At 40.9% G+C, this 19287-nt stretch overlaps 1 protein-coding gene across 5 annotated transcripts in view; it reads left to right on the forward strand.

Moving 5' to 3' along the window:
- The window catches only part of USP40 (ubiquitin specific peptidase 40), a 42045-nt gene that overhangs the window by 12878 nt on the left and 9880 nt on the right, over nt 1–19287 (forward strand). For 4 of the 5 annotated variants that reach the window (XM_068138135.1, XM_068138132.1, XM_068138136.1 and 1 more), the window contains exons 9-24: nt 290–388; nt 747–854; nt 3743–4064; nt 5024–5105; nt 6089–6260; nt 7036–7120; nt 8247–8317; nt 9366–9685; nt 10550–10670; nt 11783–11840; nt 12459–12512; nt 13039–13127; nt 13982–14068; nt 14856–14892; nt 17431–17495; nt 18010–18084. In XM_068138135.1, the coding sequence (XP_067994236.1) occupies nt 290–388; nt 747–854; nt 3743–4064; nt 5024–5105; nt 6089–6260; nt 7036–7120; nt 8247–8317; nt 9366–9685; nt 10550–10670; nt 11783–11840; nt 12459–12512; nt 13039–13127; nt 13982–14068; nt 14856–14892; nt 17431–17495; nt 18010–18084 (1845 nt within the window). Of the gene's footprint in view, nt 1–289; nt 389–746; nt 855–3742; nt 4065–5023; nt 5106–6088; nt 6261–7035; nt 7121–8246; nt 8318–9365; nt 9686–10549; nt 10671–11782; nt 11841–12458; nt 12513–13038; nt 13128–13981; nt 14069–14855; nt 14893–17430; nt 17496–18009; nt 18085–19287 lie in introns of those variants that run through there. The other variant, XM_068138137.1, reaches the window with a different exon arrangement.

The following is a 19287-nucleotide window of genomic DNA, read 5'->3' on the forward strand; positions in this document are numbered from 1 at the left end:
GGGCTTGCTTTTTCTTTCCCAGATGAATTAATATCTTTGCTCAAGACTAGCACAGTTTTTTTAGTGGATGACTCTGGCTGATTATTTGTAAATAATGCAAAAGCATTTTTTGTTAGAAAACCCTGATTGTGGATATTCTGTATGACAATATGCAGCCTGTGATGTGTGGCAGAGGCAACCTATCAGGAATTATGTTTTTAATTGTGGATGCTATTGTTAGTGCAGACTGTAATTGAAAACCACTTGTTGTGTGGAACAACAGTATTTGAGTTTCTTATTTCTTATACAGGAAGAAGAGGATAGACTGATTGACGATAAGGCTTTAAGAGATACTGAAAATGGTGAAGAAGAACATCCATTGGCCGTGTTGAAAGGGATTTTATCAGAGGTATGGTATGTAAGGGGTTTATTGCTTTGATTTTGATGTTAGAAAACCTAGAAAAAGTGGTTACTGTATGCAGGAATGGGCAGGTTTCAGTGTACAGACCTCTTAACTTCTTGTGAACCAGAAAAATCCTGTAACTTAACCTGATTTATTACCAGTAGTGAGCTTTCATGCAATAAAAAGTAATTTTGGAGTATTTCTTAAGTTGCTTATAAGCAGATGTTACATTGATTTATTAACCAGGATGCTACGTTGGTTTATTAACAATCAGGAATGATTTAGGCACTAGAGAATTGCCACCTTTGTGTTAATCCCTTGACTTTTATGGCTTTCAGTATCCTAGTTTTTAATTTCTCTGTAGGAAGAATCTAAACAAATTCCTGTGGATCAATTAGGCCAGAAGCTATTGGAGAAAAAAGGAATGTCCTGGAATAAGAAATACCGAAAACAACATGGAGCATTAAGAAAGGTAATACTCATGTATGTTAGTTTGGTTTTTGCTGTGAAGAAAACTTTGCATTTATATTCCTGTTGAATACTCAGTAGGATGGTAACTGAAAATACTGACACTAGGACTAGCTAGATAGAGTAAATGTAAGAAGTTTCTATGGTAAATGAGTAGGCTGGGGAGCACAGATAATATTAGATTCTTAAGGGTTTGTCTGCCTGAAAGCTTGTATCCTTTTTTCCATCTGTATAATTGGCTTGTAAAATAATTAACCTTACTTATTGAACTTTGTTTCACTCTTGTGTGTGGGTGAAGTTGCAACAACTCTAGTGCTGCTTGAACACAGAAGCACTGATGACAAAAGCACAGTGGTAAGAGAAATGAGGTTTTGAAACCGTGTGCCACGTTTTGGTTGGTTGCGTTTGTCCACCTGGCTACTCTATTTTCCAATACTTTGTAGAAAATACTTTAGCATTTGTGTTACAGATATGAGGAAAATTCTTGTTTCACTTTTTGTTTTTTAACAGCCAACAATGCCTTTTAAAATAACTGTTCTGAAATAGAGTTGTCGAATCTGGATAAGAGTCTTTAATAGAGGTAGATGCTCTTCAGATTTTGACAGGGAAGGGACTGAAAACAAGTTGCAAACACCTCAGTGTTAGTCATTTCAAATCAGAGTGCTATCATGAGTATTAAGTTCAATAAGAGCAAGTGCAGGGTCCTGCATCTGGGTTGAGGCAATCCCAGGCACAAATACAGGCTGGGCAGTGACTGGCTGGAAAGTAGCCCTGAGGAGAGAGACTTGGGGGTGCTGGTGGACAAAAAGCTCAACATGAGCTCTCAATGTGCACTTGCAGCCCGCAAAGCCAATCAGATCCTGGGCTGCATCAGGAGAAGTGTGGCTAGCAGGTCGAGGGAGGTGATCCTCCCCCTCTACTCAGCCCTGGTGAGACCCCACCTGGAGTACTGTGTCCAGTTCTGGAGCCCCTATTACAAGAGGGATGTGGAGGTGCTGGAACGTGTCCAGAGAAGGGCCACAAGGATGATCAGAGGGCTGGAGCACCTCTCCTATGAGGACAGACTGAAGGAGTTGGGGCTGTTCAGTCTGCAGAAGAGAAGGCTCCAAGGTGACCTAATTGTGGCCTTCCAGTATCTGAAGGGGGCCTACAGGAAGGCTGGGGAAGGACTTCTCAGGATCTCAGGTAGTGCTAGGACTAGGGGGAATGGAATGAAGCTGGAGGTGGGGAGATTCAGGCTAGATGTGAGGAGGAGATTCTTCATCATGAGAGTGGTGAAACCCTGGAATGTGTTGTGCAGGGAGGTGGTCGAGGCCCTGTCCCTGGGGGTGTTTAAGAGCAGGCTGGATGAGGCTCTGTCCAGCCTGATCTAGTGTAGGGTGTCCCTGCCCATGGCAGGGGGGTTGGAACTAGATGATCCTTGTGGTCCCTTCCAACCCTGAATGAAACTATGAAACTATTACTAAACCTGACTTAGCACATTGGTCAGTGCAGCACTACCCTCACTGAACTAACTGGAAATAGTTTTGTACCTTTTGAAGTATCAAATGAGCTTTTGATTATGCTTGAAACTGAAATTCAGATTTGGAAGGGGTTTTTTGTTTGTTTTTTGTTTTGGTTCGTTAAGGGATTGTGTTGTTTGTGGCTTTGGGAGGGGTTGGTGTCCACTCCATGTCCCATTTTTCAAGAGCCCCAACATTCTTCTGTGTAATTTGAACACCAAACTTGTTTGAAGTATCTGCATGCTGCTAAAATGAGAGTAGAGAAAAAAGCTGGGTGAAATGGAGCAAGTAGGTGTAATGGGTTGGGGCAAACCCCCTCCCCACCACGGGCAGAAACGACAACTCAGACAAAGGGATTGCAAAAGTGATGGAAAGTTTAAATAGAAAAACAATTTAAAAACAAATAACAATGAAAGCTTTACAGAGAACCACAAGCACCGTGACAAAAGAGAGAAAATCCCACAACATACCCAAGAACATCCCATCCCCACCTGAGGGTACACCCAAACCCCCCAGGGCTCTTTCCTCCCCCCCCACAACCCAGCCTTGGGCCTGGGCAGGCCCAAGGGATGTGGCTCACACCATTTTACCTAGGCAGCATCTGGGGATGAAAAGAGGAAGTGAAGACCCCGCATGGACATTTTAAAGGGGAGTAGGGCATTATGGGAATGGAATACCTGGTTTCCTGTGACCACCCCCTGGGCTGGGCCCACCCCTTTGGACCTCCCAGGTGTGTTCTGTGCAGTGGCCCCAGCCTAAACCACCACAGTAGGTTTTATGTTCTTGGGATGCTCTAGTAGGCAGCATTAATTTGGGTAAAGTACAACTCAATAGCCAGAATTGAGCACAAGGGTCCTTGTCTGGAAGGAAGCAATTTCATAGGGACTAGGGAGCAGAAAGTAGCAATGTTCAAGGGCTGAAGTAGTTGGGATGGTACTGCATGTGTGATAATAGCAGAAGCTTTTTGATGGCCTGTAGAGATCACTCCCTTTTTGACCTTTCCAGGGACAGTGGTTATGTGCTTGTGAGACATTTTAAAAACACTCAAGTGTCTTGAGCAATTTTTGAAATTCTGATGTTAGTCTGACTTGCTTCTTAGTGATGCATGTATGTTGAAAACAATTCTTTTGCAATTGCTTGCATGGTATTTTGAACTTATGTAAGAAACTGAGTCAGCAACAGAGTGTAAAAGATCAGACATAGAAATGGTGATAGGAAAATGACATTTTTCTGTCTCAACTGAGGAAATGTATGAGGAAGCATCTGTAAAATCAATTTTGAAGGGATGAGATTTGTGTATCAATGTAAGGATGAGTCAGGGAAAGAAGCTAATGCAAGTTACTAATTAAAGTTGGGTATCTACTTCATCTTGTCCTCATTTTCCTTTTAGTTTTTGCAGAATCACCCTCAGATATTTCACTTTAGTCCTGATGAAAACAAGGTTGGTCTGAAGGAAAAACACAAGCTCCCATTTAAGTCACATTCTCAAGGCCAAGATCTCCTAAGCCCTCATCAGAAGAATGATCTCCAGTGGAATTCAGAAAAAAGACCTATAAGGCCAAGGGACAGTTCTGTTGGTTGCCATTGGTTTGATCTCAATGATTCAAAAGTCCAGCCGATCAAGGAGAAAGATATTGAGAAGCAATTTCAGGGTAAAGAGAGTGCCTACATGCTGTTTTATCGAAAATCCCAGTTAAAAAGACCACCTGAAGGTACACAAAGCTCATCTTGATTTTTCTGGGGGGAAAGGGGTGCTTCATTGACAGTTCATGTTCTGGAGAGCAAAGACAGTTGTGTGTTTCTGTCTTTTCCAAGAGTTGAAGATCTCTTTCAGTTGCTCAGTTTAAGAAGGACATTGAGACACTTGAACGTGTCCAGAGAAGGGCAACAAGGCTGGTGAGAGGTCTTGAGCACAAGCCCTATGAGGAGAGGCTGAGGGAGTTGGGATTGTTTAGCTTGGAGAAGAGGCTCAGGGGAGACCTTATTGCTGTCTACAACTACCTGAAGGGTGGTTGTAGCCAGGAGGGGATTGGTCTCTTCTCCCAGGCAACCAGCACCAGAACAAGAGGACACAGTCTCAAGCTGCGCCAGGGGAGGTTTAGGCTTGAGGTGAGGAGAAAGTTCTTCACAGAGAGAGTTGTTAGCCATTGGAATGTGCTGCCCAGGGAGGTGGTGGAGTCCATCCCTGGAGGTGTTCAAGAGGGGCTTGGACGTGGCAGTTGGTGAGGAGGTCTTTGTGACAAGTTGGCCTTGATGATCTTTGAGGTCTCTTCCAACCTTGCTGATTCTGTGATTTGAAAAAAGGTTGAGATACACAGAGATTACCTCTATGGAGATAGTGACCAGTGAATTGCCTGTAGCTGACGCTAACTTCTTTTGTAGTATGCTTCGCAAATACTAGCAGAACCATCTCCTGAAACAAATAACAAGTTGTTGCTAACAGTGTTCATGTATCCGTTTCCCCTAGGCAGAGATTAATGGGCAGTAGAAGCATTTGTTTGTTCTTTGTATCATCTCCCAGTTTAATTCTCTTTGTTATGAAATGATGCAACACCATTTCTCTGAGTTTTCAGTGATAACCATACTGTAATGTCTCATCTTGATCACTTCTTGTTTGCCAAAATGCATTTTAAGCAGCCGAGGCCAATCTAGCCTATATTATTTGTTGCAGCACGAGGAAATCCAAGGTACCAAATCCCTGAACACCTTCTGAATGAAATGAATGCTGCTAATACTGAGCTGCAAAAAGAGAGGTATATTAATGTAATTTTATCCATCCCTTAAAGAGCATTCTTCTGCAGATGTCCAGAGTGATGTAGAAGGATTCAATGTCATAGAGGTTAATTGAGGAGTACAACATGTATGTCTGGATTCTGCCTTTTTCTAGTTCCCAGCTTCTGTGTTAATGGCAGAGCTAAGCATTCTACAGAATTCCAAGGGAAACTCAAGAGTTTTAAATCGTTTTGGTGAGATTCAATGCAATTCCAGAAGGAGAGTAGGATATGTTATCTTAGTTATGTTTGTAGAGGGAGTTCTCCACTGGGAGAAGGAGGAATGACATATTTTACTGTGAAACCTCAGATAAATGGTATCCTATGTCAGACACACAGCCAGAAGAGCTGGTGGTATTCAGGTTCATCTAAACTTTTCCTTCTGTTGAGGAACACAAGAACCTGATCATATGCCTGACTTGCAGTTAAGCTATCACTTAGGAGACATAACTCCTGTGTGGTATCTCTGATAACTGTACTGTGCCAGTGGCGTTCCTTTGTTTTTCAGCTGGGAATATTTCTGCTACGTTTAGCAAATAGAACTGGATACAGATGGCGAGGAGAATGGCATGGCTGTATCTATCCTGACACAGTTTCCTTACATTTTTTCTGATTTTTTTAGATTAATTTTTTTTACTGATCTGGAACACAGCCTGAAAAAGCCTACAGTCTCCACATCCTTAAAGATGAGGTTTGCCCTTTTAGAAAGGTAGAAGCAAGATGTAGAAAAACACAGAATATACTGTTACAGTGCTTGTGTGGAAGATATCTGTGCTGAGCTCTGTATTGCACATCCTGTAAATCACCTTTGAACACCTTTGTGAACAGCCCTTGATCGTGGAGGAGGGAATGTTGACAGTGAATTTAGCCATGAGGGTATCAGTTACAGGACAGCTGCACAGAAGTATCTCTGAGATTTGTTGGTGTTAATTTCAGTGGTTTATTTGTGTGTTATTCCTTTAAAGAGCGGAATGTGACTCAGCAAACAATGGCATTGATTTACATCTCCACTTAAGCTCATGTTACAAATTTCACAATGGGGCTTTGCATCCTTCCCTTACTTGGAAAGAGAGTGTTGTGGATTTGACTATTGACAGAAGAAAAACACTAGGAGAACTTCGACAGTCAGTTTTCCAGGTATTTGCTGTATTAAATGAACTCAAACACTACCTTTGCACTTGAGCCACAACAACATTTACAGATGCATTTATACTGCAGTTTTTATTTTCAACAGCAAATGTAGTTTTAGGAGGCTAACAAATAAATAGGTTTACACAGAAGGAAATACTGGTCTGTTTTCAAAATATTGAAGAAGCTGTGAAATTAGTGCAACTTTAACTATGTGAAATTGAAAGGTCTGGTAAGCTAATTACTTATATTTAAGTAGCAGGTGGATGACACTGAAGAATTTCAAGCTTCTTTGTAGCACTTCAGTTTGTGGCAGATTTGTCTTTTTTTTGTATTTTAATGAGTTAGCTGGAAATAATCAGGGTAGTTTAAAAAAAAAGGAAAACTAGTTACAGGAAATATTTAGCTTAATGGTTGAATGTGCTATCTTTGCATTAGTATGTTAAAGGAATATGAGAATTTGTACAATGCTTTTTCACAGATACCTAAATAAAAGCTAACTTAATGTTAGGAAATGCTGCTTATTTTTCCTGTACCTCACAGCTTTTGGTTAGTGTCCAGTTGAAACTGTATTTTTGTCCGTTTGGTATCTAATGTGAAAGGCCAAGTCTTAACAGCTTGACTGTTTTCTGCATTACTGGCCTTGTTTATATAAATAGCTATGACTTGTTAAGTGTCACCAAGAGAGCTTGGTAGCCAGGCTGTAACAGCTTCAGCAAACTTGTAATTTTAACGGATGTGTTTATTGGTTGCTGCTTGTTTATATACTTTTATTCCCAATTAGATGTTGGAATCTTGGGAAGGAGACATGATTCTTAGTATTGCCAAGCCTTTACCAGCAGGACTGCATCTTTACCATATACTTGATGGTAAGGCTACTACATACAAGACTTCCATGTTATTTAGGTACTGTATTTACTGCAAGCATTGAGGATTTTGTACATAATATCTTGGCAGTACGTATTACTGAACACTCCAAGCTCAAACTAACATCCAAGTCCACTGCTGTTAAGTTATTTAGGAGACTCTTGTTAGTGAAATGAAGGACTTCACAACGAAGATTACATATAAAGGTCTTGAAGTGTAGTAAGCCTGCAGATATTATTCAAGCTAGACACATTTGTTGACAGAAATATACCAGTCTGTATGTTGACCTCGATTTGCTTATGAATGTTTTCATAGTATTTACCTAGTGTGTAGAAGAGAGAATAGAAGAGAAAAGCCAGGGTGACATCAAGGGCTATGTCTTCAGCTTAAGCCTAACCAAACAAGAGCATGCCAATTTATGAAGAATATATTAGTACTTTAAAATCAGAAGTTCTGTCTTCATCTTTGGATTGTTATGTAATTTTAGGTGTTCGCCCTTCAAAGCCTTTTCAAATGGTTTTAAATTTTACAGTCTTTGTGATCTGTTAGAAAATTAGACTGCTACTAGAACACAACCTGACTTAGATGTTGACATAAAAAGAGAGATACTTATAGCTGCTGTAAACATTCCTCCGGATATTAGCACCTTTCTCTAAACAACCAGTGACTTCTAAAATATCTTAATCTGACAGAATAGTGCAGTACAAGCAAAAGTGGCATAGGCATTAGTATTTCAGAGAGTGAGCTTGGAATGTACAGTAACTCATTTCTTAGATGCAGTCTTTTTATTTTAAATCTATTGATCACTGTTAAATATCATTTAGATAATCCTGACCCAAGCAGCTTTGCCAAGTGCTGAGCTGGGCCTCAGTTTGCAAGGGAAACGGAATGGAAGACTTTGTACCTCACTTGATGAGAGTGTTGTAGGGATGTGAAACCACCACTTGTCTTGCCCTTGCTTAAATGAGTGAATCCCAACTTGCCCACCATAAAATGCTGATCACACAGCAGCTTTTGTAATGCTACACTTAAGGCAGAGTAGAATGTGCCACCTTATTGCAGTTTACCATCTGCTCCTGCTTCTCTGTTTTGCTGAGGGGGAGTACTTGATGATTTGCGTGTTTTTAGGAGATGAACTGACGCTGGATGGCATTGGGCTGGCTGATGGAGCAGACATCTTTGTGTGGAATGGGAAAGAGGTAAAAGAACCAAATACTCTCTCTGTTCTGAAGAGATAAGGCACCGTCTCCATATATGTTTTTAGAAATGTCAATCTGTTCTGCAAATGTGCTGTAGGGTACTGTGCTCTTACAGGTTGTCACTATATCTTGAGTGATGTAGAAGTGCTGCTTGATAAAAGTGTAACTAGATTGATAGCAAGTAGAATGTGAGATGGCAAGGCCAATAGGTACCTGTGGATACCCAGTGCCAGTTACATTCAGGTGTATTCTGGAAACATCTGGTGGCTCTTGGAAGGAGATCAGTTGATAGTAATGCAATAATTATACCTTATGCCCTGTAGTGAATCATTTCACATAAAATTAAGCCAGTTTCTCTGTGTGGTGTTCCTGAAATGCTGTGCTCCTTTTTTAGTGTTGGATCTTCCTTTTTAATATTAAAGCTTCTGCTTAACTTTCAAATGCTCGCCTTGGTGGTTATATGGCACAAGATTTTATTCCATCTCTGTAATGTAACTTTTAAAAAGTTTCTGTCATAAGAATCTGCATTTTCTTTATGATTTGTCAAAGAAACTTCCCAAACACAAAAGAAAACATCTAGTAACAGAGTCAGCCTTGTCTTCAGTTGTACTTTGGTATGGTCTTTGCTGTTCCAGCTTTCTGCACGATGAACTTGCCTGTGGCAAGGAACTACATTCTTTGCCTAGGCTGAATCTCAGGCCCAGTTTAAAATGTAACATTTTTGATCTGCTTTGGTCACATTTTTGGATAGTTCTTTAATATCCTCCGGAGCTAAATTCCTCTATAAATCTGATGGAGACCAAGTGTCTACTGGTTTTCCTGTTGCTGCTACCTATACATTTACTATCCATGCAGACTTGGAATGGACCATAGTTTTCTTTTCTCAACAGCTTTGAATTACTCCAGTTCAGTAGGCATTTGGTCAAAGGTGGTTTATTTGTAATGAGGAGAGGGTGTCTACCTTTTGGTCTCAATTTTGTTGACACCTATCACTGTCCAATCTTTTCTGTATTTAATCACTCCATAAATGTCACATTTTTTACTTCAGGTTGGTGGTACAAAGGTGATGACAGGCCCTGATCACGAGCCTGTGGTCGTAAACGTTCTTCACTTAGCAGAGTATAATGAAGGAGGGAAGGGTCAGCACTTCACAGAATCGCAGCACGTCTTTTCCTGCAGCACCAAGCTGGGTGATCTGCGCAGAGCCCTAGCACCATCGGGAGGAATCATCCTAAAGAACAGCTCAGGACCAGACAAAGAAGCCAAGAATTGGGAAGTTTTTCTTGAGGAAGATATGAAGGAAACAGTCAAAAGTGTTGGTCTGACAGATGGATGCTCAGTGCTGATCTTAGACAGCCATGACCAGAGGTAACAGTTTTGATTAAAAGTATAATTGAAGAGAAAGGCAATTTAGACAAAATCTGTTTAGTTAAAATTATGCTATATATATAAAATTTTAATGGTAACTTTGAACATTTTAATCAATTAATGTAATCTTGAAGTGCACGTGCAGTCACATCCTTTGATTTACACTTGCAAAGAAGGGAGAAACCTAAAAAGAACTTGTGTCCAGTGTGCTGGGATGTCTTTGACATAATCTGAACTTCTGAGGTTTGAGCTGTGTGATTCTCTGAGGCACTTGATGGGAGGAGAGAAGAGAGCAGTAACAATTCTGCTGAGTCTCCCAGTTGAATTCCAAGTTGCCAAGGACAAATTTCTGGTCTCATTTTGCTTCCTAGAGCCCTGAGGTTAGGTTTCTGTTTTCAGAGACATGTATATATGCTTATTATATAAATTCTGACTTCCTAGTTGAAACTATAGAAAAATTATGATTAAATCAAGCAGTGCAAGGGCATTTCACTGTTTCTGTGTTGTATGTACAGTAGCAGAGAGAGAGAGAATCTCAAAGTTTAGCTGTAACCAGGTATACTTTTACAGTATTTTTCCAGAAGCTTTAAATCCAGCTTCAGAAAACAACATAGATTCTGAAGTGCCTTTACAAGCTCAAGTCCCATTAAAATCTAGTTACCAAAATGTAATTTTTATTGGTTTATTCAGTACCCAGCCAAGAGGTGCCTGGATGCTCCTTGAAGCTTCTTTACTCTGTGACATGCCATCGCTATCATTGACCTAGGTGTTGCCAGTTTGAGAGCTTTGGTGTGTAGTGATCTAGCCCAGACAATGTATAGTTTTTCCTGTCTTTGACTATCATTGTACTTGTCATTTTTACAGCTTTGTGAATGTGTCAAGTGGCAATTTGACTGCTTTTACCTATGATATCAGCTGGCTCCAAGTTAAAAACTTCTGCACAACAGATGAGAAGCAAGTTAAAATCACTGCCACTATTGAAACAGTAAGAAGTGTGATTGTTTGGGGATATAACACTAGGCCACTTCATGGGGAATGGATTTAGCCTTGGGACTGTTGGTTTGTTTTTTTTTCCCCTCTAAGCAAACAATATACAACTTGGAGTTACCATTACTAGGATACTTTGACTGCTGTGTAGTAAGACTGTAATGCAGTCACTTACACCTGTGCAGTCTACCATCTGCCTCATTCCTGGAGACACAAACATCAGGCAGGACAGGGCTCTGAGCAACCTGATCTAGTTGAAGGTGTTCCTGCTTACTGTAGGGAGTTGGACTACGTGGCCTTTAAATGCCCCTTCCAACCCAAACCATTCCATGATACTACATTAGTGTGTTCTGGTGTGAACCAGTTTTTGTTTTAGACCATTCTGTAAATATGTTTGAGGCTACCCCAGTAAAAACAGAAGAGTAAGAAAATACTGTTTATTTGTTATATATGGATTGAAGCTTGAGGAGGTCAGATTTAGACTAGGAATTAGGAAGAAATTATTTACAATGAGGTTGGTGACAGAGTGAAACAGGTTGCTTAGGGAGGTCATGGATGCCCTCTCCTTGAAGGTGTTCAAGGCCAGGCTGGATGAGTCCTTGAGAAACCTGGTCTAGTGGAAGATGTCCCTGCCCACGGCATGGTGATTGGAACTAGATATTTAAGATCCCTTCCAACCCAAACCATTCTATGGATCTATTAATTTCTTGCTTTCAACAGAAGAGAAAAATGCTAGTTTTCCCCAACAGGTGAGCTTTTCTATGCCTGTCCTGCCTTTTAAATTATTTCCTATTAATGAAAATAAGAAAATATGTACTGCTTTGTTTTGCTCACAAAATTACTATTTGTGAAATACTAATCTGTAGATAAATATAAACACACCTTTTTTGTTGTTTTTTAGTACTCTATGTAAAATGTCTACAGATCTGTACATTTGTTAAATATATTTGGTACAATAACATTAAGTACGTTTTCTCTGTTGTGTATGGTGTAACCAGGAGTAAGTACATACCTACGATGCTTTTCAAGTGAAGGCTGCCTTTTGTGGACTGGCATTTGAACAGCAGATGAATACTTTGCATTAAAGGTGTTAATGTTGTTTTCCTTTAGGTGATGTCAGATATCAAAATGAAAGCAATACGTGAGCTTCAGCTGGAAGAGGAACTAGGTAAGTGTTCAGCTACCTTCCTTTTAAATCTGACAGTGTTAGAATTTACTGGTTAGATTCCAGTCCATCCAAAACATTCCTGTAAAGAGTGTTTTTTGTTTGTTGGTTGGCTTGTTTTCAGAGGATACAAAGGACATAAAGTCAACTTAATTCTGAATAAAATAGTTATTTCCCCTACCTTAAAAGAAAACCAGTATGTCTTGATTAAAGTAAATTTTTTTTGAAGCTCATGTTTTTCTGAAGCTGTTTGAGTAGGAACAGTTGTTGTCTTAGTGTTACACTCATCATTGAAGGAGTGTTTTTTTTTGACCTTATTCCATTAAGACACTCCAGATTTCTTTAAACCTTTTGTTGATTCCTTTACCTGTTGAAGCACTTGGTCAATTTTAGTAATATTTTAGTGATTGTGGCTAACAGCTGGCCTTGAAGAGAAAGTAATCTTATGAAGTCTCTAGGAATCTCCTTCCACTTGTCCTTACTGTAATACCTTCAGAGGAAGACCTCTAAGAGAAACCTGTTGAGATTAGATATAATGTATTTAAGACTAAACTTCTGAGCCAAATTTCGTTTTGGGTTGCTTAATAGATCTGTCTCTCATTCCTGCCCTTTTTGTTACAGCAAATGACAGTTGTCTTAGACCCATTAGTGCAAATGGGAAACTTCTGTCTCCAGGTAAATTTATTTAATCTTTGTTCCGTAAGAAGTTCAATTGTGGGACTTTATGCTTCCTGTTGTCCTGGGACAAGGACACACACCTGACTTTGCTGATCTTTCAAACATAACTGAAGCAGTATGGGGTTTTGTTCAGGTTTACTGTTTATTAACAGTACCAATACAAGTGTCCCCGTCATCTTGGTAGCCCTCCATTGATCTCTCTCCAGTAGTTCCATGTGGCTTTTGAGCTGGGAAACCCAGAACTGGACACAGTAGTCCAGACTGGCCTCACTAGGACAGAGGTAAAGGGGAAACAGAACCTTCCTTGACCTGCTGGCCCGCACTCTTTATTGTACCTAATGGTACAATGGGAGACAGCCATCCCTAATGGTATTCAGAGCTTCACTGGAAAAAGCTCTTAGTGATCCGATCTAACTTCAGAGCTGTTTCTGCTTTGAGCAGGGATTTGGTCCAGAGAACATACAATGATCCTTCTTTAAAATGCAGCATGTTCTGATGTTTGTGGTTTTTGTCCTTCCTGAAGTGCCTGAGGATTATACTGTCAAGGAAGCAGAACTGAAAATGGGAAGCTTGCTAGGGCTGTGTCATGGGAAAGCTCCAACTTCCACGCAGGTATAGTATTGCTGTGGCTGAAAAGTCTCATGCTGCTTTTGGTTTGTTCACATCTTCCTATATTTGATGTAGTCCTCGTTTCACTCTTGTAATGAGGAGAAAGTTCTTCACAGAGAGAGTTGTTAGCCATTGGAATGGGCTGCCCAGGGAGGTGGTGGAGTCACCATCCCTGGAGGTGTTGAAGAGAGGATTGGACGTGGCACTTGGTGCCATGGTTTTAGTAGTCATGAGGTCTTGGGTGACAGGTTGGACTTGATGATCTATGAGGTTTCTTCCAACCTTATTGATTCTAAGATTCTAATGGTTGTTTACAAAAACAACATGGAAAAAATGCTTGGTGACACAGAGCTATACATATAAGCATGAAGGCTCACATCATGTATCTCAATTGTAGAACACTAAGATCTTACATACGAGCAGTTCATGTAGCTAATGTGACTAATGGTAAATCAGTTAGCATTTGTCTCTTTATGGTTGTCCAAATTCTGTGCTCTGATGTACATATACTTTTGTAGAGAGTATTAAGTAAGAAAAGGGAGACACTGCTTTTGACATCTATGAGTTGTAAATATGCAGGAGAAAAAATAGTTGTGTATTTCCAAAGATCAGGGTGCTAGCTGGTTTTATCTCATGTTTGCCACAGCTATGTACAGATGGTAAATGAAGCTGTACTGATGGCCATGACTCAATTGCGTTGTCCTGCTTAACCTATTTTGCTTTAGCCCAAAGTAGTTTCAGTGCTGTTTGGCTGAGGGCAGGCTTGCAGTAGCTGGTATGTGTGCATTAGGGGGTGTTATTTCACAGTATTTCCATGGTTAAATATGTATTCTGACAGTTTCTACTTGCTGTTTTAGCTCTTCTTATATTTTGTTGTTGGGAGTGACCAGAACGCAAGCTCTGAGATGGAAGTAGTTGTGGAGGAGACCGCCTCTGTCAAAGAGGTAAGTCTAGCTGCTTTTAGAATCCTTTGCCATGCCTGGGTCATGTCTGCTGTTCCTGGAGAACTTTGCCTTACACCTGTATGTCAATTCAGGTCACCAGGAGACACAAAAGGAGTGTTTCAGCTCCAAAAGGGCAGTGGGGAAGAATGCCTTGAATCCTTCAAGTAGTTGATGGCCATTCTTGCCTCTTTCCAAGGATGAATGTAACGCAACTGCTTCATGTTTTTGTGTTAGGCTACTCCCTCCTTTTATACACAGCAGACCTCAGTGCAACACACAGTTGTGGCAGAGCCTGCCACAATTCCTTGTAGTTCACCTAACTCTGCATACACAGCACTGAAGTGAGGGTAGGCAGGAAGAGCTGTGTACAGAGAATGAAGCAGTTCTCAGTACTGCCAGTCCAGGCAGCACTAGCACTGGTACTCACAGAGTGCCAGTGAGCAGTGGCTGGAGAATGTTGTTTTGCAGGTTTGATTTACAAAAGATGCATCTCCAAGGTCTGGGACAGAATTTGTGAAGCAACAAATTGACAACACAGATTTATTTATTTTAACTGTAAAAATTGGCTTACCTCGTAGTAAATGTCTTACCTGAAAACAATCTCATGCTTGAAGGCTTTAATAGCTAGCTCAAATATACCATGTCTGTGTAATTATATTTGGTTTAGGAATTACCCAGAGATCAGTCATTCAGTTTTTAGCATTAGAAAATTATGTGGATTTGTTGAAAACTTACTATTTCCAACCTGTACATTGAGACAAGTCTCACCGTACGTTTCTTTTTTCAGTGTCTGAACTTAATGCTGGAAAAGGCTGGATTATCAGGTTGGTTAGACCTGTTATTTCATTACTTTTTTAAAAAAGGAATTCCAGGATTTCTAAGACAGTTTGTCCTACCCTAAAACTTAAAAGTCATAAGAATGTTACAATGATGTATGTCACAGTAATGTGAAGAAAAAGAAGTACAAGCATGCAGTCTTGCTCTGGTAAAAGCAGTCTGTGCAGTTGCTCCTGAAAATCAGGTTTTAGCTTTGCTAGTTAAAGCCCACTGTTCTTGACAACTTGTTTGGCTGCAGGTGAAGATGTTTAGCTACTTTGAAAAGACTTTCTATCATAGTGGGAACCATTGCAAGAGATTAACTGTAAAAAATTAGTTTTAGGGTTTTTTGCTAAAACAAGTTACTCAAATCTTGATTGTTTTTTGGAAACCTGAATGAAAGAATTTTCTGGCTGAACATATTTTATGCTGATAGAGAGGAAGGAGGAGAAGAGGCTTGGAGAGGCATTGCTTTCCATCTTTTCTTCTAAACATTCACTGAATACTGAATCTGTGTCACAGTGGAGTGGTGGCTGTAAACGTAGCCATGCTCCAAAACCCAAAAAAGTTCACCTGAAAGATATTACTGTCAGAATATACATTGAATAGCCCAAATGAAGATGAAATATTGTGCTCTTGTGTATATAAGAGTTGAAGTAGTTAATAGTGGCTTGAAATAAACATAACCTTTTTCATTTCCCTATAGTGTAGGTTTAATGCCAAGAAAGAACAGTTCTGGTTTTACTGCTTAATTTATAATGCCATTTTTGAACAATTGAATTCGGCCTCATTTTGAGATTTGTGATCTGACTGATCTCATTCACAGAGATGTCAGACTGCAGTGGACTTTGATGTTCCTGTTGTTTAGAAATACTTCAATTTTTGGCTCTTTTCCCCCACAGAATTCATTGATTCATCATGGACTTTTTTCTTTTTTCAGTTATAACAGTCAAATTTTGTACCTTGCAAAGAATAAATTGCCTTTTCTACAGTTATTTTGGTCGAATAAAAAAGGTTCAGTGACATCTGTTCCTTCTGTACATGGTGCATTTTATATGTAGATGCTAAATTTAAAACATTGTAATTTTTGGATCACGCCATCTTTTTTCATAGTTTCATTCAGGGTTGGAAGGGACCACAAGGATCATCTAGTTCCAACCCCCCTGCCATGGGCAGGGACACCCTACACTAGATCAGGCTGGACAGAGCCTCATCCAGCCTGCTCTTAAACACCCCCAGGGACAGGGCCTCGACCACCTCCCTGGACAACCCATTCCAGGGTTTCACCACTCTCATGATGAAGAACCTCCTCCTCACATCTAGCCTGAATCTCCCCACCTCCAGCTTTATTCCATTCCCCCTAGTCCTATCGCTACCTGAGATCCTGAGAAGTCCTTCCCCAGCCTTCCTGTAGGCCCCCTTCAGATAGTGGAAGGCCACAATTAGGTCACCTCGGAGCCTTCTCTTCTGCAGACTGAACAGCCCCAACTCCTTCAGTCTGTCCTCATAGGAGAGGTGCTCCAGCCCTCTGATCATCCTTGTGGCCCTTCTCTGGACACGTTCCAGCACCTCCACATCCCTCTTGTAATAGGGGCTCCAGAACTGGACACAGTACTCCAGGTGGGGTCTCACCAGGGCTGAGTAGAGGGGGAGGATCACCTCCCTCGACCTGCTAGCCACACTTCTCCTGATGCAGCCCAGGATCTGATTGGCTTTGCGGGCTGCAAGTGCACATTGAGAGCTCATGTTGAGCTTTTTGTCCACCAGCACCCCCAAGTCTCTCTCCTCAGGGCTACTTTCCAGCCAGTCACTGCCCAGCCTGTATTTGTGCCTGGGATTGCCTCGACCCAGATGCAGGACCCTGCACTTGCTCCTATTGAACTTCATGAGGTTGGCCTGTGCCCACCTCTCCAGCCTGTCAAGGTCCCTCTGGATGGCCTCCCTTCCCTCCAGTGTGTCTGCTGCACCACACAGCTTGGTGTCATCAGCAAACTTGCTGAGGGTGCACTCAATGCCACTGTCCATGTCACTGACAAAGATGTTGAACAAGACAGGTCCCAGGACTGATCCCTGAGGGACTCCGCTTGTCACTGGCCTCCACTGGGACATGGACCCATTGACAGCCACTCTCTGGGTGCGGCCGTCAAGCCAGTTCCTTGTTTCCTCCAACATGAAGTCTCCCGGTAGACAGTTGGGGAGGGGAAGTTAGATTTTATTTTTAATTCTTTTTTTCCCCTTACAGGGTAGTTTTCATTTTACTGAGCCTGTCATTGATGCAAATGATAAATTGACAGGGGAATTCCTTTGCTTTCCACTTGAACCAGGGAAATAGGAGAGAGATTTGTGCAAGCCATGCATTTGCAAACAGCAAAGGGTTTCTGGAGTCTGGGGAAGGATGTGAAGGTGGTACTTTACTAAACTGTAGAGCTGTAGTTTAAAAATTAAACAAACCCTAAAGAAAACAAAGTAAAAGAACCTCTTAAGTAGTGTTTTTTATGACGCAGCATTGTTCACTAATTAGCTTTCCATGTGTGTGTTTTTGGTAGGTGACAACTGGCATTTGAGGCGGATTGATTGGTGCTATGAAGCAGGGGAAGCATTAAGTCAGGAAGTAAGAGGATCCCATTGTTTGACTTGATTCACATGGTAGTTTATTTGCTTCTAGAGACTTTCCTTGAAGAGAGCTGCTGCATTGTAGTGAATCCATGGTGGTTTTCTGTGTGCTGCATCAGCACACAGTTAAGTAGATCAAAACTGTACATCTTGTGCATCTGCCTCTTATTATTAAGCTGTATCCACGTATTTACTTCTAAAGGCTTACCATGTGTTAAAGATACATCCACGGAGAAGCATGAGGTGGCAGTTGGTGAGATGCAGATATGCAAAGGCAAATCAGAGCTCAGAAGGGTGCTCTGGAAGAGCACCTGCAGAGCAGACTCCTTCAGTTCTAATACCTGTGTGTTGCTGCAAAGCTCTCTCCACGTGCTGGATGTTAAATGGATATTTCTGTGCTCTTTGGAAGAGACTTCTGATATGCCATGGACGTTTGGCGTGGCTTAAAAGAATACTTCAGGAAACAAAGCACAAGAACGTTGTAGATTTACAAGTGCTTTCTCTTCCTACAGAATGCCACTCTGAAGGAACTTAATGTTTGCAAAGGAGATACTTTGGTTCTAACTGAAGGAAAGCTTCCACCAAAGGTAAAATGAGAGAGATGGGGTTCTCTAGTCAGTTGACAGTGACTGGAGACCTGAGTGTGATAGTTTCCTTTTATCCTGTGCTTATTTTAAAAACTATTCCATCAGAAAAAATCAGGTCAGCCTTAATGAGTGATGAGTTTTGTAGTTTTATGCTCCTCTTTTTAAGTTTCAATCAACATATGCAATGTTCTTTGTCTGGTTATTCTTCTTTCAACTTTTTTAGCAAAAGGCTTTCTCGTTGCAGTGTCTCTGTCTAGAATTGTACTAGGGTGAACAGATTTTGCAGAGGTACAACTCATGTTATACTGCTTCATCACAAAATGATAGAAATAGAAACTTAAGTGTTTGCCTTTGTAGAATCATAGAATTATTTTGGTTGGAAAAGACCTCCAAGATCATAGATTCCAACCATTGACCTAACACCACCATGGTCATTATACCATGTCCTGAAGTGCCATGTCTACACAGTTTTTCTAACACTTCAGGGACAGTGGTTCTACCACCTCCATGGGCAACCTTGTTCCCATGTCTGACCACTCTTTCAGGAAAGAAATTTTTCCTAATATACAGTCTAAGCTTCCCCTGGCACAATTTGAGGCCATTTCCTGTGGAGAAAAAGAGAAAGCACCACAGTTGCTGTCTTAATGACTAAATCCCTGAGGTGTGAAAAAACAGATCTGTCCCCGCTGTGTAACCCATGAGGTGGAAATAAATTGAAATACAATGCTAACAGACTGTGCAAGAACAAACGGGCAGACAAGGTGGATCTGAGCGAGTCCATAGTGAAGAAAGCCTCACAAAGGAAACCCATGTATTGTTTTCTATACATTTGTTCTTAGAACTAAAAAAAGAGAAGACAGACAGACAACCAAAGGAGAAGGGGGGATAAGATCTTAGGGCAGCAGTGCAGTGGCTGTGGTGTTAGTAGCCCACTTTCTTTCTGCATATGAAAGAATGTGAGCAACCTCTCTGGCTCAGGATTGGAGAGAAGCATTGAATTAGTGTTTTCTTTCTTGGCTGTTAAGAGCAGGTAAGATCAGGAGCTTCTCAAGCGACAGAGCAATTGGTAGGTGAATTTAGTTTCCGTTGTCAAGGTCACACCTGTGTCCACAGCTTTGGACAAGAGTGTTTCTCACTATCACCTTTATTTAGAATAGACCTTTATTTAGAATAAACCAAACCAGGTTGGAAGAGACCTTCAAG

The sequence above is a fragment of the Melanerpes formicivorus genome, unplaced genomic scaffold (assembly GCF_026170545.1).
Source record: "Melanerpes formicivorus ecotype bairdi unplaced genomic scaffold, bMelFor1.0.p_v2 SCAF_5, whole genome shotgun sequence".
In the NCBI taxonomy this organism is placed as follows: Eukaryota; Metazoa; Chordata; class Aves; order Piciformes; family Picidae; genus Melanerpes; species Melanerpes formicivorus.